The following is a 24,100-nucleotide window of genomic DNA, read 5'->3' as shown; positions in this document are numbered from 1 at the left end:
GCCTGCACGGCCACCCGGGCTGCATGTCCACGCTGGCCATTGTCTTCCCAATGTTGTTTGTCCCTGCCTTATCGTGTTCAATGTGAGGTTTAAGCAAGAATGCAACACTTACCATTACGAGCTCACCTGGAATTTAGTCAGGTTTGGTTATGCGATCGCGCAATGTCCGTGAGTGTCAGTCAGTTAGACAGTCAGTCAGTTAGACAGTCAGTCAGACAGTCAGTCAGTTAGACAGTCAGTCAGTTAGACAGTCAGACAGTCAGTCAGTTAGACAGTCAGACAGTCAGTCAGTTAGACAGTCAGACAGTCAGTCAGACAGTCAGTCAGTCAGTCAGTAAGACAGTCAGTCAGTCAGTCGGTTAAAAAACTTTAGTCATTATCGCTTGAACAAAACATACGATTTTGATGAAATTTGGCCACGAGCTTCATATCTGATGCTGAAGGTGAATCAACCGCATCAAAATCTGCACTCATGGAAGGAGGTCGATGAGGAGGGGGGGGGTGGGGGGGGGTTGGGTTTGACCTCCAAAATAGGTATTTGCTTTTCTCAGAAACTACACACAATTTCGATGAAACTTGAGCACCATCTTCATCACCCGTGATGTACGAAAGTTTGTTCACGGCATAAAAAAAAAATTTGGGGTCTAAGGTGTTCTGAATGAAAGCTGCACCTGGTCCAGGTGAGCTTCAGGACGCGTGGTCCGATTTTTGGCCTTTCCTATGACTCGGTCGGGGATCACGGGGTTCGACCCATTGACCTCCCGAACTCAGAACACATGGCTCCAACCACGACACTAAGGAGGAACCTCTGAGCCTGGTTGTGGAAGTGTAGCGATGCTGAACAATGGATGGTAGTTATATTATTGGGAAACAAACACTCAAACAGCCCCAGAGTATCGACCATGAAATTCCACCTGAAACAAGGATCACAAAAATGTCAAACAAATCGGAGGAACTTGGACACAAGAGATGGACATTCGGCCCATCACGCCTGTACACGTGTGCCCATTCCCGGTGTTTACAGGTAGAACAGGTGTACCTGTCAAATTCAATTTTCAACCTATCGTTAATTTTTACTCACCTTTTTCAAATCGACCACCAACTATACCTACATAGCTCTGAGGTCTCCCATGTACGTCAAGGTGAGATTTTCACATCACCGAACTCGTTTATAATGTACGTACGTTGGACTTTTCAAACCTCGACCAATGAGAACCAGCGAGTGGTGATCCCGCCCCTTCAAGAGGGAACACCGAGCCAGGTGTGCACAACACATCTCATTTGGCGGTTTGTTGATCTTCCCGTACCCTCGCAGGTAGGCCAGGTCCGGCTGTTCGTGGGGTTCTGGTTGTTTCGTCCCTCTCAGTTAAAAACGGTGTTGGTGTTGGTGTTGGTGTTGGTGTTGGTGTTGGTGTTGGTGTTGGTGTTGGTGTTGGTGTTGGTGTTGGTGTTGGTGTTGGTGTTGGTGTTGGTGTTGCTGTTGCTGCTCTTTTCTCGTGTGTTTGTTGAACACATCATAACGGAAGGTCTGTTTCTCTCTAAATGGTTGTTCCTGTGTTCTTAATCCCTGGAGGTGTGAGCAGAGGAGCACACCATGATTTGTGGTGGTGTTTAATGTTTCGAGACCAAGCATTGCATGATGTATTATTTATTTTACCCCCCCCCCCCCATTTTGAATTTCATGCCATGTTATTGATGGATTTATGATTTATTTAATTTTTTTTTTTTCGACATCAAATCCAAGATGGCCGACTGGCGGCCATTTTGTTTAAACATGTCCACAACCATCGTGTAATTTTTGTCTACAATGTTAACACGTGTGCGAATCTTTTAGTAGTTGCCTCTGAAGGTCGACAGGTGATTGTCACTCCTGTTTGTCAGAAATTTGCAAACCACTCTTGTGTGGGCAGTAAATTCAGGTATTATGGGTTGACACCTGAAATGCAAAGTGTTTCTTCCAATGGCAATTTGTATCCTTTGATCAATGTGTTTTAAACCATTGTTCCACCTGTCTGCTCATGTAGATTGACACGAGCCAAGTGTTTCAGCCATTTGGAGCGAGAGGAATAAGGTATTGCAAACATTTATAGTGGAATAAGATGTACAGACTTGTGCAATCAAATGTGAGTTAAACAATCTTGATCTTGATCTGTTGTGTTTTGTGGTTGGACGTCCTCACTCGTATCTCTGGCTTGTGAGAAAGCTTTGATATGTGTATCATGCGAATCCTTTAGAATTTTTTTAAAAATTAAATGTACATGCTTGTGGAAGAGCTATGACCGAATAAGGGGAACAGCAGGGAGACAGTGGATGACAGGTAGCGATTGGGGTTAAGGGGGAATGCAAGGGGTGGACTATATGGATACATCAGGAAAATTTTGGTTGGGCTGGTTTAATGGGTGTAGATAACATGATTTTGACTTTAGATTGTGGTGAACAGCTGTTTTTAAGTGCTGGAGAGAATGAGATTGAATATCATATGATTGGTTCCACAGGCAGGAATAAATGGGTGGAGGTGAGTGGTTCTGGTTTTAGGTAGTTTCACTGGGAGGGTGTTTCTAGTTGACCATGTGCATCTTGCGGATACCGTGAGGGAGGGGGGAGGGGCGGTGGCGGGGTGGGACGAAGCATTTGCAAGACCATAAATGATGATGAAGTGATAGGCCCATAGACTCTACTTTATCGTGAGATTCCAATGATATTGAAAGCCTTTGTTTCCATGGCGTCAAGCTGAACAAGATGTGAAGCAGGGGAGACAGTCCAAAGCGGAGCAGTACTCAAGGTGTGGATGAAAGCCTTGTCGGAAGATAGGATCCCAGGTGTGCCAAAGAAGGACTTTGCATGACACGTCTTTGGAGGTCAATTTTGAAATGTGGTTTGCCCAAGAGTGATCATTGCTGAGGGTGAGACCGAAGAGTTTGATTGACCAAGCCTTTTCGAGAGGGTTATTGAGAAAGTCGATTTAAAATAATTTCCATCGTTGTCAATACAAAATGTTTACTCATTTAATTTGAACTCTGTAGAATGCATACCTCTGCAAAGTTGATTTAGTTTGTTTTGTATTCCACTGATTGGCTGGATCTGGATTCAGACCTGAACTAAAATTTAATCTGCTTGTCATCCAACCAACTCATCCGTCCACAACTTTGAGACCTTTTTTTTTTTTAGCCATATCAGTCAATGGTGAAGAATCTCTGAAAAATATTCATTGATACGGATTTTCACCAAAATCAAAATGATTCTTCCGTGTTACATACCCAACCCGCGCATTCGTTTTTTTTTGTTTTTTTTTGTCTGAAATTGTCCAACTTTGAGATTTTGTTCAGACAGACACGGGTGAAAACATAAACATAAGTTATGTTGAGTATCCATCTTTGGTGGATGGAGGTAATAATCATAACAAGCCAAAGCTTGTATTGATATGCTGATGGACTGACAATATAAATGACAAATTAGATTAAAACTATTGAATGGCAAAAAATTAGAGAAAGATGGTTAGTCCTGAGAATAACAAGAATAATAATAAACCAATGTCACCCACAGGGTGACCCGTATCTTGCCAAAAGGTGACCACGTGTGACTTCTTTAAGGTCACACTGAGGTGAACAGAGCTGCTATCCACCAGGAGCGACTCCTTGAGGAATATCTGCCTACGAGAGATTCCGATGAGAATCGTTCTACAGAGTAACCATGAAAAATGTGCTTTTGCCTCATAACGTCACCAAATGACGTCATAATATCTCAAGCTTGACATATCTAGAAAGCACTCATCGAGGTGTTCAATTTGAGGTACTACACGATATGGTTCCTAAAACTTGAAAGTTTGACCTTAGGTGCTAACCATGAAGGTCAAGGCCAATCGCCACCAAAAATTAATCAGCTGAGCGCCAGACCATGAACTATATTCCCATGAAGTTTGAAGACGATCCGATCAAAATTACTCAAAAAATAAGGGTTTCGTCGACTCCCCTGATTTGTGACAGTGACCTTGACCTTTGACCTTGACCTTCAAAATTTTGTGCGCTGAAAGGGACCTCTATAGGCCTCTGATATGCGAAGTTACAAAAATTTCCAATGATAACTGTGCTCTGCAGAATTTTTTATACGTGATTACAGACAAACAAGAAAAAAACATACAAGCTGACTAACATATCTTGCAAAAACTTCGTTTTGGCAAGATAATAAGGTGAAGACTCATGTCTCCAGGGTGGCCATAAAGTCTGGAAACGTATATACTTTGTTGGGTAGTCGATCTAGTTGAAAAATAAAAAAATTGACTTTTTTTTTTTCTACCCTTAGTATTTCCGTCTATTGTTACAGATTTGGAATTTGATTGCACACAACATACAGGTTCCTTTAGTCAGCTATGTCGATAAGTGCTTGTTCCCGAGAGAGCTCACCTTTCATTGTTTAAATGTTCAGAAATCGATTTAATAGTTAGGGAATGAACAATGGAGACATCTCTCCCCCTCTTCTGCAAAGAGGAGGAAGAACCCTGCCGTCCTGCGATTCATGATGTCAACAACTCCCACCCGTGGTTGAGCGGGGGGATGGATCACGAGGGCATGAGTCACGCCGGGGGTGGGGGGGGGGCGGAGAAGGTTGAGGACGAGATCCTTTCTTTGTTCTTAATGAGTAATCTTTTTGCTTTGGCAGAGAGTAGTCGTTCAGCAGACCTTCGGGTCCTGTTTGGCTTGGGTTAGGGTTGAGGCCTTCGGAAGGTTTTTTTTTTTTTTTTTTTTTTTTTTTTTTTTTTTTTGCTGAGGCCTGGTTCGGGAGAGCTTTTTGGAGGCTTTTTTGCTTTGGTGGTTCAGTGGGCCTTCGGCTTCTGTTTGGCTCGGGAGAGCTTTTTGCTTCGAGCTGCTTTGTTTTGGAAGAAAGTCGAGCCGGTTGCTTGGCTCGCTGCGAATGGTGGCTTCTTTTTTTTTTTTTTTGGTTCCCGGCTTGGTGCGACTCATCGACCTCTTCTTGGGGGAAGCGGCGCATCAACGCGAAGGATCGGCGTCTCGTCTCACCAGCACGTGTTGAGAAGCGTGGGAGGATCGCTGGAGCTCGGGAAGGATCGCGGCTCACGGCGATTGGATCCAGCTCGCTCTCGCTGGAGCCCGGGTCCGAACAACTTGAAGACCACGAGGTGGAGAAGTTTGAGAGGTTCTGGGTTTCAGCTCACCTGTCCGAGCTGGAGCTCGTTATTAAAGGCCTCTACCATCATTTCGTGTACGTGTGTCCGTGGGCCCGTCTAATAAGTAGGAAATTAAGTGCTTTGTGTGCTGTAAATGTTTGCATCGCATTTCGTAAAGTCTGTATAGTTCTGCTCTTGCGTGCTTCCCTAGTTCCCCATGATTATTAATAAATACCCCAATTGTTAAATGTTTTCAGCTCGTCTCGTCAATTCTTTCATTGACTGAGCATTTCATGTGTTGGGAGTTAGAAAGCCGTTGGTTTGCCGTAACAGGGGGACATTTGGACCGACGGTTCTCGGCGATTAAGGCACACGGTACAGGCTCTCATCGGCGGTTTGTTCCGTCGAGGGTGGAATATCCTGGTAGTTGATCACATGGGTATTTAGGTACATTGAAGATTGGCACGTGATCTGCCGATTGGCATATTTCGGTTCTTGTACAAAGACCCGTCGCTCGGACTTATCCGGGCGGCGATCTATATTCCAGACGATCGGTCGGGCCAACTCGACTTGCGGCTCGTTCAGAGCGGTCGGTTGGCGGCCGACCACCCCGGCCCGTAACAATATGCTTGTCTGTTCGGTCCAGTGCTCTGTTAATACAATGGCGATTTCGATGAAACTTGGTTGGTAGGTTCATACCATGACCGAGTTGTGCGCAAATGAGAACCGTTGCTATGGACACCACCGTTGCCTAGCAAAGGGACTTTGAAATTTTTCAAAAATCTGGGCAGTACATTCTGCCATATTCTTAATTTCCAGCCGGATCCTATGAAAAATGTCGGAGAAGATAGACTTTGAATGAACCCTGGTCGAAAACAATAAAAAAACGAGGTTCGTTGTATCTCGGACTATGAGTTAGATATACATGAAACTGGTATGGTAGGTTCATGGTATGTCCTCGTTATATGTGAGAGAACCGTTGCCTTGCAACGGCCAAAAAACCTCTAAATGTGGGGGTATTTTAATGAAAAACAATCTGCAGCATTAACCCTTGAAGCTGGAATCATGAATTTTCTTGTGCTTAATCCTCAGGTCATTCCCCATCGAACGGGCCCATCGTGTCAGGTTCTATTGGGTAGTCGACTACCCATATCCGCCTACCTGCCTGTTATTCTGTCTAAAGGACATATTCAAACTAAGGTGTTGAGGTGATACTGCTGAGTGGACGCGCGGGCTCGTCATATTGACTGAGAGCAGAGCTTAAGGCGCAGGTTTATTCAGTGAAAATCTGAGGCAACGCATCACGGATGCATGTGCAGGGATTGATGGAAATGCTGCATTCATGCACCACGTACAGTGCATTGAGCATGTCATGCATTGTAATGTGATGTCAATAAAACCATTTATAATGTATATTTAACCTCCGCCATCGGAGGTTACTGTTTTCACCCCTTTCTGTTTGCTGGTGAACATTATTACGGATTTTGACAAAACTTGGTGGGGGGTTGAGGTATGGTCCAAGGATCATGCCATTAGATTTTGGACCTGTCCAAAATCCAATATGGTGGGCATTTTGAAAATTTTTTGCACTTCTACATGTTACAATTGATTTCCAACAAAAAACAAGCCAAAACTAGAGTGGGAGCACTCTGTAGAGTGCAAAACCTCCGCCGCCAATACTGCTAGGTCACTCAAGTGAACCTGATAACCTATTCATTCAATTTGACATCAACAGTGCTCAGAGTTATAGTTTGCAACTTTCCCTTTTAACTTTTACATACTCAATTCATTCGTCATAACTAGATTCCTTGAGACAGAAATTGATTTTACGTGGGTATATCCACCTGAAGTTCCAAAATCAGCCGCAATTATAATTTTGGCATGTTTTTTTTTTTTTTTTTTTTTTGTTGGAAATCACTTATGACATGTAGAAATGCAAAAAAAAAAAAAATTGAATTTTTTTTCAAAATGGCCACCATATTGGATTTTGGACAGAGTCCAAAATCTAATGGCATGATCCTTGGACCATACCTAATCCCCCCACCAAGTTTTGTCGATCTGTTGGAGTTTTTTCCGTAATACTGTTCACAAACAAATGGGTGAAAACGGTAACCTCCGATCTTCGATGGCGGAGGTTCATTATAATTGCGGCTGATTTTGGAACTTCAGGTAGATATAACCACGTAAAATCAATTTCTGTCTCAAGGAATCCAGTTATGACTAATGAATTGAGTAATTTAAAGGGAAAGTTGCAAACTATAACTTTGTGAGCACTGTTGACGTCAAATTGAATGAATAGGATATGTATCTGGTTCACTTTAGTGACCTTGCAGTATTGGTGGCGGAGGTTTTGCACTCTACCGAGTGCTCTCCCTCGAGTTGCCTATGTTTTCAGACTTTATGGCCACCCTGTGTAAGAAAGGAAACTTTTAATTTTTAATAACGTGAGATCGAATTTCATTTATAAGATGTAAACCAAACCACTGACTGCCTTTTATTTCTCAATCAATACTATTCCAAAGATGTGCCCATAATCACGTATCGAGTATGATGTGCGAGTAAAAGGTAGAAATAAGTTATCTTGTGATGTAGTGAAATGAGTGGCTTTCATGGACTGCTGAAAAGTAAGACAAATTTGTAGAAGAAGATTGTTCATGTGCTTGTACATAATATACCTGTATGTAATATTTTTATTTTTAAATAAATGTCAGAAAGGTGCATTATGGTCCCATGGATGAGAGTACAGATCGTTATAGTGTGCTTTTGAATAACTGAGCGTAGCCGATTGGGCACGCTCCAGGAACAATGTTACAATAGTTGGTGTCGTATAGGGAGGCAGAAAGGTACAAAGTTTAGACTATGCGTGTGTTTTGAGACATGAACTTGGCAGTCAAAATGTGACAAGATGGAAGGGTTTGCAGTGCAGAGGCAGACGGACTTCTTCAAAGTGTTTGACCAGTGTTTTTGTTTGTTTATTTGTTTTATTTTGTAAAGGCCAGAGGGAAGAGGCTGCTGAATGATGCAATGTCACAGCGAATGATTATCAGCAAAGAGATAAATTGGAGGATTTTTCCAGAGTCAGTATTCTGCCTTGTGGTATTCTTGCCTTGATGGGGAGAGGAGAAAGGGCTTGACTATTTTTATTTAGTTGGAGATGCTACTTTGTTGCTTTATTGTGCATTTTGATGTTTTGCAAATATTTGTATATATATTTCATAACTCCCAATTTCCAAGCTGTTTGCCGTATTAATGTGTTTTCTAAATTGGAACCAATTTTTATTTCATTTAATTTTTTCCCACCGTCGGTGATTGGCACTGTTTGTTAATAAATAAAAAAAATTAAGTTCGTGCATATTGAACTGACAATATAATGCAATATTAAAAATGTGTTTTATTATTTTTTAATTGAAATCCCCCCAAAACCAGGGTGAAGCTACTCAGTTTTTGGGTTGTATAAAGTACGTACTGTAGTCGGTCATCACACTGATTCCAATCAACTGATTGCCGATATCAGCCAAGCACTAATATGTGTGTGTTCATAAAGCATAACATATTCTCTGCTAACTCCGGACACCCACCCTCCTTTCTTTGTGCCATCCTTTGCTTCCTTCAACACCACGTCTGTGTCCGCGTGGTATTTTTTTATTGTTTGACCGGTAGAAAATGGTTTTCAGATCTTTTGTTTCCATCTTCACTGTTACTTTATGTACAATTATTTTGATGAGATGGTATAGATCGTAATTTATGTTCCACTGCACATCTGCCTTCCCTTCCCCATCCCTCCTTGCTAGCCCCCCCCCTCTTCGTATTCCCATCAGAAGCGACAAGTGGAATTTGCTACATTTAATTTATTAGGCATGTTTCTAACAGATCTCTGCCCATTGTCAAGGTTCTGATTCCAAAAATACTCCACCATTGTCTGTGCATGCTTGCATTGGCATTGAATCATCCATTATTAGAAGCAAGTTGTGCTTCTCATCACCATTTATAACGGTTTTAACCTTGAAAGCTTTTGATATGTTCTTTCAACAACCTAAATGTCCCACGTCAAGCCAATTGCACATGCTCCTAGTTTTGGAGAATACAACATAGAACTAGAAATCTCCAATCACAAAGGAATTGCCATGGATAAGCTTGCCCCGCCTTTCCCTTAGCAATTGTCCACTACTTACCCTTGGTCCACAATCCAATGATGACATCTTTTATTCAGACCACCATATGACCTTGACCGTCAACATTTAAGGATAGAGTAGAAATAAAATGTATGCTTAAAACTCAACATCATGAAAATTGGAGGAAAAGTATTCAAATTGTGATCAATATTATTTATTGTTAAATAGATACAACCCAAAAGAAGTAGGTCAAGGACTAAACAAATAGGTGTAAAACTTCAGTGCACCAACTTCCACATTTATTCAATCTCATTCTTCCCTCCAGGTCTTCAAGAGACTTGTTCACCATCTTGGATCACTGCCCATCCAAAATAATATATTTTCTGCCCGAGTTGACCTCCCTCCCCCCCCTCATTTCCTTACAAATTTCCAGTTTTTCCTTCTTTATCAATCTTCTGCACCTTTCCTACCCTTCATTTGGCCAAGTCTCCCTCTATTTTGTCCTTAAACTGTGCTGTTGGTGTTCCTTTGTCTCGGCTACTTCTTTTTCTGACTTCTCGGCATTGCCAACTGTTGTGTCGACTGTTTGTGGCAGCTGTTTCCTGCGCTGCGTCTGAAAAGCTGTACAGTCAAAGTTCATCATTCACTTTTGAAATGATTGTGGAACAGGTATGAAATGTTTTTTTTTATTTTTGATCAACTTTCACCTGACCCAGCTCTGGGAATGGGTACTTTTGCTTATGTATAAATAAGGCAAAATGAGTTTTGTAATGCTGTCAAGTTTTTAAAATAAGAAGCAAATTGATTCAAACATGTGGTGGAGTTAAAATTGGGAGGTGTTAATGGAATGTATGGAGGAGGAAATAAGTCTGTTTACAGAATATGTTTGTGGGGTCGATCGAGGAACTTCGCAGTTAAGGTACGATTGTATAGAGTAGCATGGTCCGTGGATGAGCAGGAGACATGTCTATGATTTAAGTAGGGATAACTGTCAGCTTTGTTCGGTGTCATTGTACCGGGGGGGGGGGGTGCTGTTTTAACTAGGTTGGGTTTAAGGCCAATTTCTCCCACTGATTGCCCCCTGTGACCTTTTCCTTTTTTTTTTGAATTTACAAGATTGGCAATTAAAAAGGAATTGTCTGCTGAAGACAACTGAACATTTCAAGCAAGCAAAAACCTTGCCTCGAGGAATGACAACTAGCAAACCACACCCCTGAGGTGGATGATTGATGGGACAGAAGGGAGTGAGGACATGGTTGTTTGAAGAGAAGGGCATTACGGTTGCTTCTCGACACTGAAGAAAGTTGCGCGATTCTCGTGTTTGTGCTGTGAATTTTCCTGCATGCTGGAGCAAGAAGCTAGCCGTTACTGTTTGGCAGAGTCGTGAAGTTGAATGTTTACGAGGGGAAGTGGAGGAGCAAGTCTCAGCAATAACTTGGGCGATCCCATTGTGTATCCTGCGTCGGAGTGGCGACCCGTCCAGGATTGTGCCCAATAGCCAAGGAAACTGCTTCGGTAACACCAACGCTCTGTACAGAATATGGTTCTGATGGATGGATCCCGTTGTGTGTTCGAAGAGGAAGGTGGGCCATAATTGAGAGGACCTGGTGTAAGAGAGGACTGGGGTTGGCAATCTTGAACGTGACACTACGGCAGTTTGTGTCCTTAACGAATGGACCATCTGCACAAATTACCTCTGGTGCACTTCCTGCCCAGAGAGTGGCTTGGTGCAATTTTCGGGTGTGGTTTTGATGTCAGGTCCAAAAAAGGATCTTCTCTGGACGAAGCTAAGTGCCAGAATAGAGGGATTTTTTCTTTTCCCTTTCCCTTTGTCCGTTTTTGTCACTGTGTTGAGGTGCCTTGACTTTAGGCTGTAAATTACCTCGTGCTTTGATCTATTTTCATTACACTTTGATTTATTCCTCTTATGAATACTTCATTTATTTTCACTAAAACCCTATTTATTAATATTGCTTGTCTATTCGTTGCGGGTTCGAATATAAACCCTTGTCCTCAGTCCTGGTGAGCACCTCTGGTGCACCCCCTTGCCGCCCTCCCACACTGCAGGTGCTATCATTTCCAAGGATCGTGTATTTGCCTCCAAGGTAGAACAGTTTGGCTATCTGTCCAGGTCTGTCTTAACCGGCATGGATATGACAATATACACTAGCAAATACCACCCACGTTTTTCGCTGATGGGAATACTTTGAGGAGGGGGGAGAGGTGAAGTGGGGAAGGGAAGGCAGATGTGCGATGGAGCGTTAATTATGATTCATACTGTTTCATCAAAATGATTCTGCACAGAATAACAGTGAAGATGGAAACAACATAATGTCTGAAATCCACTTTCTACTGGTCATACGATAACCCATGTGGAGATTTTCACTTATCTATTTCACTATGTATATGGTTGGTGCTTGGCTGATATTGGTGTTTTTAAATTTTATTTGTAATTGGAGTCTGATTACTGACTATAGTACGTACTGTATAACAATCCAAAAGCTTTGAGCTCTCACCATTGTTTTGGGGAGTTTTAAATAACAATGTTGCATTATAGATGTTTCAAGATGTGCATAAACAGCTGCATGTGATAGGTTGGTTGGGGGGGGGAGTGTCTCCAATTTAGAAATTACTGTGAACGCCTTGGAAATCGGGTGTTAGCAAATTTATTTTGCTTTAAAACACAAAAGCCATATTATATCAGCTTTTCAAAAACCAATTGCTTTCAAAATATTCACAATGACAAAGGAAAACGTCATCGCTCTGAAATGTTAAACTTTTCCCACCCATGATAAGATACAGGATGAAACTTTGACAGCACCACCTGTAACCAAACATTCAGGCATGCACACACACACCTGTGGAGAGTCCCTTTACAAATTCACATCTACCCACATGTACCACATACCACTACCTTGTAACTGCCGGCTGTACATCCAGGGTTCTCCACACTTTTGAAATCGCCTGTATGTATGGAAAATTTCAGGTGGCTGCCGAGCGCAGCGAGGTGAAAATGATGGGGGTCTGGGGGCCTGAGGCCCCCAGCCGCGGATATTACTAAACTCTTGGAAATGAATCCTCAGCGATTTTAAGCAGTTGCAGAGTACAAGCAAACTGTTACCCAAATCAATGACATTTTTTTTTAGTGAAATTGTGGTACATTGAATGGATATCTGGAGAACTCTTTATTTGTTGATAAACTCATTGGTACATGTATTTAATGCCTTACTTCAAAAACTTATTCAAGGAAATAGTGTTCACATACAAATGATATATAAATGAAGTATTAAGTTTAAAATGAAAGGTCACACGAAGCTGCTTCCAAAAATGTTAAAATAAAAAAATAAAAATTGGGATTTTTTTTTTTTTTTGGTTTGAACTTTGACAAACACACCCGGTGGTACAACTGAAAACAGCTGTACATAAACTGCCGGCCTTTATGGAGAACCCTGTACATCCCGATCGGGACATGAACTGCACCGCTATTGACTAAGGTGCTCGGCAAGTGGCTGAAGCACTCAAGCACTCCAATAGAATGGTTGATTAACGGCTGGCTTAGCAAGCTGACTTTTATTTTTATTTTTTTGTGGGTATGTGCAATTCCAAATGTTGCTCATTTCTTAAAATGTTCAGATATCAATCCAGATTTTATTTACTCCACATGATCCGATCCTTCAACTCGAATTATATTTTGATTATCGACAGTACTGTACTTTAGTCTGTGAGTGGATTGTTGAAAATCGCATAATGTACTGACACTCATTTATTGTCATTGAGGGATGCAGAAAAAAAAATAAAAATGGGCACCCATTCAAATATGTACATGATGAGAGGCTTTTAAACTACTAGTGGTCAAACATTTGAAAGCCACCTTTTATTCTCAAGTTTTCTGAACTACCAAGACTTGGACACCAGAATACATTGCTAAAGTCTCACATCGGGAGATCGCCAAAATGCCAATTTGTACTTCTCATTGTTCCCCTCTCAAAACAATGTAAACCCGCAGCTCAAACTACCTCAATAACTGCTGACGCCATGATGGTGATTCCAAAGTGAGGAAGTTATTTTCTCTGGGTGAGTGCATGCAACCCAAAATTTAAAAATATATAAAGCAATCGTTTTATTATGAATATAAATCAAACTTGAATGTGGACTCAACCAAACCAGGATGGGTGTGTGGGTGGAGATGGAGAGAGATCGAGAGAGATGGAGGTAGAGTACCATTCCAAAAGTGATAAATGTCCAAACTATCCCCAATTCAACTAAAATAAGTATTAAAACAATTTAATTGTGTGTGTGTGTGTATATATACACACACACACACACACACACACACACACACACACACACACACACACATACACACACACACACACACACACCATGAAGCATTTAATTATTATTCTTCATAAAACCTTGCATCGTTTTGTGAATCTCAGCATTCAGAGGAGGGTAATTCCAGCGTAACAGACGTAACATTGAGACAAAAATTGCATCACTAATTTTGAAAAGGTTGGCCATATTAGAGTTTCTTTATTACATATCGTAATTAGTTTCTATGGCTTTCTGATATTGGGACAAACCCCACTGTGTAGTCTACTACTAAAGCAAAAATCAACATTTAAGAGGCGTAACGGACGTAACATCGAAATGGACACAACTAAAACTGGCCATAGCACAATTCTTAAATCCTGCGAAATAATGAATTTGTAGTATACCTTTCATTCACGGTAAGCAAACTAAGCATTAGTAGCATACTTTCTATATTCCAACGATACGATCTGTCTGTTGTTTGTTAAAATATTTTGAAAAGTTCACCAACGGACGTAACATTTTCGACAAAATGGTAACGTACAGAATGACTTACCATTGGAAGGCGTTGAGGGAGTTTTCAAGATGGCCGCCAAATCACGTGACATCATCCAAGGAGTAAATATCGCAGAAATTATGAAAATTCAGACCGAACTAAACACCGTCCAACAGAAATCCTTTTGAAAAATACATTTTCAAATTTTATGCTTCATGTCCATAATTACGTGGAATAAGCCAGGATTGTGGAGAAGGGCAGAACAAATTTAACTGTCATGCTGCCCAGGTAAAAAAGGAAACTAATATCCTCTGCCACCACCAAATGGTGTTCCACCATACAAATTTCTATCTATAATTTGTACCCCCTCCCCCCATACTCTGTGTGAGGCCATGGGTTGGAGTTTGCAACTTAAAAGATGTGGCCAAGCTTAAGGCACAAAGCCAAACGGGCTGTAAATGTGAAAGGTACAATGGTTTTTTTTTTAAGGTGTTGGGGGGGGGGGGGAGGGATTTGAATGGTGTAAGTATATGAAAAATCTGAAGGTGTCTAAAGTGTTTAAATGTCTTGAAGGTAAAATGTCTTGTGGGTCTTTTGAGTCCTCAGGGTCCTTGGTCTTTTGGTGTTTGTGTCATCTGATTCATTGTGGTTTTGTTGGTCTTTTGGGTACCCTGGGGACTTGAAGGGGTCTCAGCAGTCCAAAGGATGTGTTTATGTGTGGAATTGACGTATTCACACGGCTTCATCGATTGACTCACCATGTTTTCGTTGGCTTATGTTACCCCCCCCCCACACACCCCCACACAAAGTTGAATTTGTACACTGAGTTTGGAGTTTGTAACTTCAAAAATGTGGCTGTGCAAAAGGAACAGATGGACAGTCAACCACAGACAATGCTGTATATGTGATATGAAGCATTTTATTACTTAAAAAAAAAATTGCAAAACGAGAAAAAAAAAATAGTAAAAACTGAGGGATTCAATCTCAAAAACACCCAAACAAGGAAGGAATGATGCCACAATACATCACCACAATCCTATTATGGATGAACATCATGACATCTTTTGCCATTTTTACTTTTGTTGTGGGATTGTGATGGATAATGAAGAATAAAAATGACACCACAATCCTCTTCTGGTTTAGCATCAATATCTTGACATCGTTCCATCACAATCTCGCAACAAAAGTAAAATGTCAAAATATTGTTATGGTAATCCATGAGAATTGTGGTGTATTATTGGCACCAAGTCATTCCTACCTTATTGGTTTGTTTATTTTTCCAATATCTTTTTCTTGTATACTGAACAAAAATATAAACGCACCAACCTAAATATCTAAGTCAAGATTGCCATTATGGGAAAATGGTCAAACCGATATGTTTGAGCAATGGTTCCTTTGTTTTGCTCAAGACAGATGTTCCCATTGAAATTGACCACTCTGAGTGTGTGGACTCGCACGTTGAGTAATCCTTCCCATGAGCACCATGGGGCTTGACAGAGTGATGGTCAGTGAGCGTGACCAGGACACAAACACTCCCTATAGCTTGCCCTATAAAAGGCCTCCCCAAAATGTGGACTGGTGCCAAATGTCAACATGCCACAGATGTCACAAATCTTGAGGGAGCGCGCCATTGGCATGCTGAATGCTGGGACGTCAGTACGGGCCATTGCAGCACACTTCAATGTCCACCACTCCACCATTAGCCGCCCGAGAACGCGCCTCAGAGAGACTGGAAGCACCGTGAACCGCCCACATGCCCGGTGACCACCGCCGGTCAGGATCGTCACATGAGGCTGCAACATCTCCGGGATCGACTCCGACCGGCCACGAGGACTGCCGATGAGACTGTCGGGCTGCATAACAGGCGCATTTCAGCCCAGACGGTGCGTAACCGCTTGAGGGAGGCCAACCTCCGAGCCCGCCGACCACACCGGGGACTCGACCTCACTGCAGTTCAGCGTCAGACCCGACTGAACTGGACCCTCGCACGATGGAGGAGAGTGCTGTTCACCGATGAGTCGCGGTTCCAGCTGTATCGGGCTGATGGCGAACTCCGCGTCTGGCGTCGGGCTGGGGAGCGCTACACTGACGCCAATGTCCTTTGTCGGGTGTCACATGGTGGTGCCAGTGTTGTGGTGTGGGCAGGCATATGCCATGGAGAGCGCACTCTGCTTCATTTCATTGAAGGCAACTTGAACGGGCAGCAGTACAGGGACGAGATACTCAGACCCATCGTCGTGACGTTTGTGCGCCTTCACCATGTGACGTTTCAGCACGACAATGCTCGCCTCCATGTTGCCAGGATCTGCATGGACTTCCTCGGTGAGGAGGACATTGTCCTCGACTGGCCTCCATATTCTCCCGACATGTCGCGCTTCGAGCACCTTTGGGACGTTCTTGATCGACGCGTACGACAACGTTACGCAGTCCCAGAGAACGTCCGCCAGCTCCGTGTGGCTCTCCAGGAGGAATGGGAAAACATCCCTCAGGCCACCATCGATAATCTGGTGATGTCCATGCGCCGGAGATGCACCGCTCTGCACGACGCCAACGGTGGACACACCCACTACTGACTGTGTGAACTCTGACAGTGACACCTCGGTTGTGTCGGCTGTTGTAGCGCAAAGACTGTCGCCAGAATTCTCAAGGAACTCTTTGAAACTTAATGCTCAATTGTCATGGATTCTATAACCAAATTGTTGTGAAGATTTAATATTAATGAGTTCGAGGTAAAATTGTAACAATCGCTTGGTGCGTTTATATTTTTGTTCAGTATATATATATATATATATATATATATATATATATATATATATATATATATATATATATATATATATATATATATATATATGTGTAAGAGCTTGAAAGATGAAGTTGGACTCTGGCACATGGCATCAGAGCATCCAGAATTGTCACATCTACAAGCCAGACACTTGTTGGTACAACAATTTGACAAATTTACACCACGTGGTACGGGAACACAAATCGAGGGATTAAACGATAGACTGAACTGATGGAGCCAATGTCTGTGCTCGTACCAAGACCCAGAAGTTGTATCGTTGGTCGTGAGGAATGGTATGTGCTTATATTGCATTTTTGCCATTGTTTTTCCTTTTTTACTCCCTCCCTCTTTTTTTTCCAGTTATGCCTTTGAACAAGGATGTCTGGGCTCGTAAATTGAAGGATCCGAAAGAATCCAAGAAGGTGGGGAAGGCTCAGCAAGCGCCAAGGAAGAAAAAGCCCACCCATAAGAAGGACAGTTTTAACTCGTACGTGTATAAGGTGCTGAAAATAGTACACCCGGAATTGAAAATCTCTTCCATTTCCATGTCCATCATGAACTCCTTTGTGAATGATTTCTTTGAGCGCATTTTGCAGGAAGCATCCCACGTCGTGAAAATAAGCCATCACTCCACCATCATGGCCAAGGACGTTAAGACTGCGGTGCGCCTCCTGTTGCCTCCTGAGTTGGCAAAGCATGCTGTGTCTGAGGGCACAAAGGCTCTTACCAAATGCTATCTATCATGAGCTGCTTGAGACAGATTTTAAAAATAAATTGGGGTCTACCCCCCCCCCCTCCATGTCATGTTTGAAATTTACTTGTTTCACAGTAATACTGAACAAGTTTCTCTATGTTCCTTCAATCTCACTATGCATTGCACTTTTTTAACAGAGGCCATTTGCAATAAATATTTTGGTGTGCTTTTGTTTAATTGATTACTTGTTTGTAATATTAAAAAAAAAAAAGTTCCAATTTACTGGTCATGTTTTGTTCAAATGTCACACTATAAGCAATTTGCTTGAAACCACCTTGAATAAACCCAACTTGCTGAAATCGATCCATTTATGCAATAAATATGGATGAATCGCCTGACCAATGTGTATGTGGTAGTTCAGGTTATCCTTGTGAAGTTCTTGGCAGAAGCTGAGGTCATGATGTAAGTAACAATATACATCTGCTCTTATCAACTAAAATTCCAATTATTATTTTCTCCCCCTCTTTTGTAAGGTCCCATGCCTTCCCTAGTGCTGCTCCCACACATTTAAAGTTGCATTTGGTGGTGGTTTGCTGTGTTCACGGATACAAGCAAAGACTTCTTTCAATTGATGCATCAAAACCAGGGCATCGCAAGTAGCTGTCTTCATTCTGTCAACATGGATGGCATTGCCAGAATGAAGGCAATAGAAGTCTTTAAATAAAAAAAAAAATTTAGTCAAAGTAGTTATTACGCGCATACTCATTGATCCCCACACCCTAAGTCGACTGCAAACTCTTCCTTCACCTCTGGCCAGCCTTCTAAGATTCTTGAGGCAGTTCTTGGTGTCTAGTTGAAACTTAACTTGGTCGTGGAACAGGTGATTAGCTTGTTAAAGTCATCTACACTGAATTGTGCACACAACAGGAGTACTGGAAATTGGCAAAAGTGCAAAATAGTCGAGGCTGAAGGGGTTAAAAATTGGTCACGTAGTCCGAATGACTTCATATTCTAATCGGGTGTAAAACACAATGCCTTTTTTTATTTTTTGTACTTTCAAAACATTTCTGTTTAGTAGCATTTGGACAAAATGTCATTTTGACCAATCAAATTTGCCGCTTGCAGACATCACCCATGTCCTTGTTACTCAAGACTGCACGGGGTACAGTATTCTATGATCTCTTGTTGCAACTCGTATATTCCCTCTTGGACCTGGAAATGATGACCATGGCAACTTCACCGCGTGTAGGTAACGTGTACACATGATGACTGCTATCCTGGTTTCAAAATTAAGATTGTGCTGATAAAACGTGCCAATGTACATTTTTGTGTACGGTGATCGAGTTTATGGTAATCTGAGGATATTATTGATTGTTTTTTCTATCACCCACATTATGGCACAAGTACTTCATGAAGTTGATGAATTGCTCGTTTCTCCAACAGTTTGGAATCAACTTGTCCTGCTCCCGACAAAAACATTGACAATCCTGGCAATCTTCACGGATGTGAGGATAGATCGGCTCTCCGGCGTCCTTAGTTTCAAGGACATCAGAGGGTTATGTGACATGTGGAGCACCATGTACTGCGGCAGGTGAAGCTACCATGGGAGTGTCTCGGGTACCTTGGAGAGGCCTGATGTCCTTAATTGCCAATTTTCACCAGGCAAAAGAAACAGCCAGTAAGTAACACTTTGATTCTCATTCCATTACTGTCACCATCGCCAAAATTTACTTCATGCTTTTAGTGAGTCGTTGTGCGTTTATTTATTTTGTTTTTAAGCTTCCCACATATGCTGCTTCCCCTTCCCCTTTCCCCTTCCCCAGGTCTTCCAGCAAAATCAAATTCTAAGAGCCGTAGCTCCACATTAAACTGCTGTGTTTCTAAATTAACTTCTTCAAGCCATGCTATGTGTGGATCCAGTGGGTAAAAGCAATGTGGGACTTCCAAAATGATGTAATCCACCCCAGAATGCTCAGTGCGCCTGATAATGTTCACATACTTCTCGAAATGGCGATCGTCGGCGAAACAATTTCTATCGTGCGCGTGTGATAATTATTACCTAAAATGGTTCAGAACTTCCAAAAGAAGCTAAAATTACTTGAGCGAAAGCTGGGGGGGTTTGACTCCACCCATCGAGAGTTGGTGGGAGACACCGTATCTGGTTTAGATCCTTCTGAATACCGATGAGCAGTTCACATCTTGGACTTTTGAATGCATTGGGTAAGTTTTTATTTTTTTTGAAATCAACTTTTAAATGACATTTACAATAATCAGGGATGTTGTAAATATATTATTTGTTTGGTTCTGGCACCACAAGATCAAGGGTATTCGATTTTTGCATCCACTGTATTGCTCGAAGGAGAAGCATGTGTGTGCGTGCGTGCGCGCGTGCGCATCCACAACCGTATCTCGTACATGTTTGAACCAATTTTGTTCATACTTGGCACAGACACAAAAGGACAAGGAAATCCAACACAGGTGCAGGCCATTCAGCCCATCATGCCTGCATGAACACCACACCAACCCAAGATCATTTTAATGAATGAAAATATTTTTAATTTCTTCCCCTCGGAGAGGGGGCATGGGCTTGGTTAAAAACGCACAACCACACAACCCCCTTTAAGATCCCCACCAACAGCACTCAGTACACAATCACCCATCAATACTCAAGCTACCTAACGGTCTTACCAACATCCCCATACCCCTACAATCTCCATAACTTCCAGGTCCCTTTCTAATTTAAGTTTATCTACTTTTTCTGCTGCCACTACCTTTCCAGGGAGACCATTCCATGCATTAACTACTCTCCGAGTAAAAGTCCCCTGCCTTACTACCATCTTAACTCTCCTTTTCTTTACTCTCAGGCTATGACCCCTGGTTCTGTCACGGTCTGGTCTGTTGAATAATTAATCTGGACTTATTTTATCTCTACCTTTCATGTGGAACATGATCCTTCTCCTTCTCCTCCTGTGTGACGCACTCCAAAATTACCCCTTGAATCCTGTAACCTTTCATTGTTCTTTCCCATCCCCAAGTGAAAGTCCATCTGCCAGTCTTTTGCCCAATCAATACTCTCTTGTATCTGATCACCACCCCCGCTGCTATCCACCTCACCTCCAAGCTTTGTGTTATCCACAAATTAGGAAAGCTTACTCTTTACCCCATTATCCAAATCGTTGATGTAAATATTGAATAGTAATGGTCTGAGTACTGATCCCTGAGGTACCCCACCACTTACATCCTCCCACTCACAGCCACTCTTTACTTCCTATCACCAAGCCAGTTTGCAATCCAATTAGCTACCAGCCACTCCACAAGCTTTGGCTAACAATTTCTGATGTACCTTATCAAATGCCTTCTCAAAGTCTAGATATACCATGTCTACTGCCTTTCCCTCATCCACCCAATCAGACAATGCTTCATAGAACTCTAAAAGATTTGTTAAACAGGAACTACCTTTGGTAAACCCATGCTGATTACCTTTAATTAGTTTGTACTTGTTTAAATGGTTCCTCATCCAGTCTTTAATGTGCAATCCATTAAGGCCCAGAGCAAATTAACGGGGTGGAACTTCCCGGCTGGACCAATGGGCAAAAGGCGAACACACACACAGATCGATACATTATGTGCATGTGTACCATCAAAATTTTGCTTTGAGATGCGATCAAAGATGGGCGACTGGTGGCCATTTTAATTGTAAAAAAAAAAATCCGGTGGTGAACACGTCCAACCATTTCATGGACATGCATTTACTGATGTTCAAACTTGGCACACAGATAATGAATGATGCCTTGTATAAGCACGTCATTGTATTTTGAGATCAGATCAAAGATGGCCGACTGGCCACCATTTTTCTACTTAAATGTGTCTCCCGAACCATTTCTCATAGATGCATGGTCTGATTTTATTCAAACTTGGCACAAACACAGTACATGGTAGCATACATTTACATGTAACTTTTTTTGTGATCTGATCAAAGATGGCTGCCTGGTAGACTGGTGGCCATTTTAGTTTTAAATAAATATTGACTTGCTTTTTAATTCTACAGCAAAATTACTAAAACAATGGACTGACATTTTATGTCTCCCCCCAACTTGTTTTAACAGGAAATTGTGGGAGCTCGACACCTCATTCACGGATATTTCCTGAATTCCTATTTTTGTGAGTCCGATTTATAGCCAGGAACACAACAATTGTAGTTAACCATTTCCCAATTGCTACTTTGGTTTGAAAGACTATAGATTTTGCTGAACAATGGCAGGTTAAAAGTGCCAGCACAAGCAGAAGAGTCACTGAAAAAGCACAGAAGTCCAGTCTGTTAACGCATACTTGGAGAGAAACCGTGACCGGCCAGATTAAAACATGGGACTTGGCACATGATGTATGGGTCATGGTCAACCATTTCATTGGGGGGAGGGGGGGTTCCTGTGTCGAAGTGGTGTTTCTCTCAAACTCTGAGGTCGGGAGCATTAATAGTTTAAACAAGTCTGATAAATTGAGAGGATCCTGTTGGAAATATTAATTTTCTTTTACTTTTATGTTCTCTTAAATATATCTGCTTTCAGTGATAATGATTTACTATATTGATTAGAACTAATTTGGTTACTTGGAAATGTAATGAGTTTCAGATATTATGTGATTAAACAATTTATTCTGGTTATAACTTGTGCTTAAAAACAAACAAATTATGGCTTCTAGGCAGCTGTTTTCTTCCTAGGTGTTATCTCGAAGCCGAGGGATGTTATTGGGCTTGAACGTGTTGGAGGGGCCATTCCTTTAGGCTGTTATCAATGTTGAACCTTGAGAAAGATGTTTACTTCTTCCTGATTGACTCACCTCTCCCCCTACCAAAAGACAAACCACATGCAGTTCCTTATTGTGTTATTGCACCATTGTTTTCTTGAGCGTATGTCAGGGATTTAATTTGGAGAGGATTCCACCATTGCTGGAGTTCCTCCCTCCATGCGTATGTTCAGTGATTCAACTCTGTTAAATAAATTGATAAAACAAAGCACCTGTGAGTGAGTTTTCTTTCGCACCTAAGGCAAGTAATCTCATTTCCCAGAAATCTAAGATGGCCTTCACACACAGTCACTACTATGTCTATTCTGTGGTTAAATATAGCTTTTTGAGGTCAGAAATCAAATATTGTTATAGACTCAGGATTCAAGACTTGCCACGAGGGAAAGCATTCAGGTCCCTTTCGAACGCCTGGTCCTGAGGCGGCCGGGCACATATAAAACTCCGTCCACTGGCAGGTTTCTAAGCAACCACCAATGCCGCTTGGCACTGCCAATCCAGGAAGGGTTGCACTAATTCACGTGATACATTATCGGTGGACGGCCAAACCAATTGGGGGATTACTGCTGAGCGACATCGTGAGTGTGCGATGGCTACGAGCAAATTAACGGGGTGGAACTTCCTGGCTAAACTAACGTGCGGACCAGGCTGGACCAATGGGCAAAAGACGAACACAGATCAGTACATTTATGAAGCAAGGAAAGGTCATGTGGCACAATGAAGGATTTTATTCACAAGTATGTACAGCAGGAAAAGCAAGGATTCATGTGCAGAACAAGAAATGCAATTATTTCTAGAAAGAGGACACAGAGCAGAGCTAAACTGATGTAAACTTCTTCAATCTTAAATTATACTACACATTACAGGTGCCAGCAGCCATCCAAGGAAATTAGATAGTCCAGAAAGAAGCAGTTGAGGTGTAAGCGATCTCTACCTGGTGCGGTAGATGGACCTAAGCAATCCAATCACTTAGGAGGGGAGAGGAGTGAAGAAATGTGGGAGGTGCAAAATGTGATGCAGAAGAGGCACAAATCAGTGATGCATCCACAGTGGATGAGACAATCGATGGGAGAGGAAAGATGCATGAGAAGACGGGTTAATGGGGTGTGTAAGAGTCTAAATGTGTTTTAATGATTGCTGTGAAAAGTGGCATGAGCCAAGAAGCACTGATAACCTAGTGCTGACTTGGCAATGACTCAGTGCAACTCGCCTGGCTCATTCTCGCGCTGCCCTCTCGGCTCGGCTCTCGTTCAGTTCGGAAAAGGCAAGACCAAAAGACTCGCTCTCTGCATCTCTTTCGACCCCGGGTGAAGGAGGAGCCAACAATTGCATGAAAAGACACTCGGCGTTTCCATGCATCCACGAGAAATATGCCGCCCCGCCAGATGGCCTCAGTTACTCCCAGGCTCAGCCACATAATGGAGCTCTGTTATTTCTATGGGGTGCAGGTTTTCGGGGGAGTTCTGTGGCCACGAACATGCGCTGGACTCCACTTGGAACGCTTTTATTTAGTGGAGCACCAAAGCTACCTGGCCATTGCAGAATGAGTCCCAGCGCAGACTCTCACTTTTGAGCTACATGCTGAAGTCTTGGGACTCGCTCTGTACCCCATTCCCCAGCATCTCCAATGACTATCATGAGCATTCAGAGGACTGGCAGCAGTTGTAGTGAGGTGGGGGGAGTGCTGTGGTGTTGGTGAAGATGCCGGTCATAGGTGGTTGTGGGGAATTTTTGGAGGCGTTGTAGTGTTGAGGTCGGTTAATGGGGAAATGGCACGTGT

The 24,100-nt window shown here is 42.3% G+C and overlaps 1 protein-coding gene across 9 annotated transcripts; it reads left to right on the top strand.

Annotated features, from left to right (window-relative positions):
• The first annotated feature begins 1,065 nt into the window (after positions 1–1,065).
• Positions 1,066–22,514, top strand: LOC147035027 (uncharacterized). Of its 9 annotated transcripts, none has more exons than XM_085892666.1 (6): positions 1,079–1,315; positions 2,025–2,071; positions 17,187–17,326; positions 18,646–18,769; positions 18,964–19,198; positions 21,627–22,514. In XM_085892666.1, exons 3-5 carry the CDS (start codon positions 17,189–17,191, stop codon positions 19,113–19,115), a joined length of 414 nt encoding a protein of 137 aa, XP_085748792.1. In that variant the 5' UTR covers positions 1,079–1,315; positions 2,025–2,071; positions 17,187–17,188; the 3' UTR covers positions 19,116–19,198; positions 21,627–22,514. The 9 variants fall into 9 exon arrangements, 6 of the variants coding, with proteins under 6 accessions (XP_085748805.1, XP_085748792.1, XP_085748799.1 ...); XM_085892673.1 differs by lacking the exon at positions 1,079–1,315 and adding an exon at positions 1,723–1,857; XM_085892657.1 differs by lacking the exons at positions 1,079–1,315; positions 2,025–2,071 and adding exons at positions 2,728–2,819; positions 19,344–19,740.
• The last annotated feature ends 1,586 nt before the right edge of the window (positions 22,515–24,100 follow it).

The sequence above is a fragment of the Eptatretus burgeri genome, chromosome 1 (assembly GCF_056783735.1).
Source record: "Eptatretus burgeri isolate ZD-2024b chromosome 1, Ebu_testis_v1, whole genome shotgun sequence".
Lineage (NCBI taxonomy): Eukaryota > Metazoa > Chordata > Myxini > Myxiniformes > Myxinidae > Eptatretus > Eptatretus burgeri.
The sequence above is the reverse complement of the archived record's forward strand: the minus strand, read 5'-3'. Positions and strand labels throughout refer to the sequence as shown.

Bases quoted from the DNA above. Each gene is read 5' to 3' on its own strand.
- LOC147035027 (XM_085892648.1), top strand. From the start codon at position 2,789: ATGAAAGCCTTGTCGGAAGATAGGATCCCAG. The intron at 17,327-18,645 runs GTGCTGAAAATA...TGCCGCTTGCAG, and splicing joins TTAACTCGTACGTGTATAAG to ACATCACCCATGTCCTTGTT. The intron at 18,770-18,963 runs GTAACGTGTACA...TTTCTCCAACAG, and splicing joins GGCAACTTCACCGCGTGTAG to TTTGGAATCAACTTGTCCTG.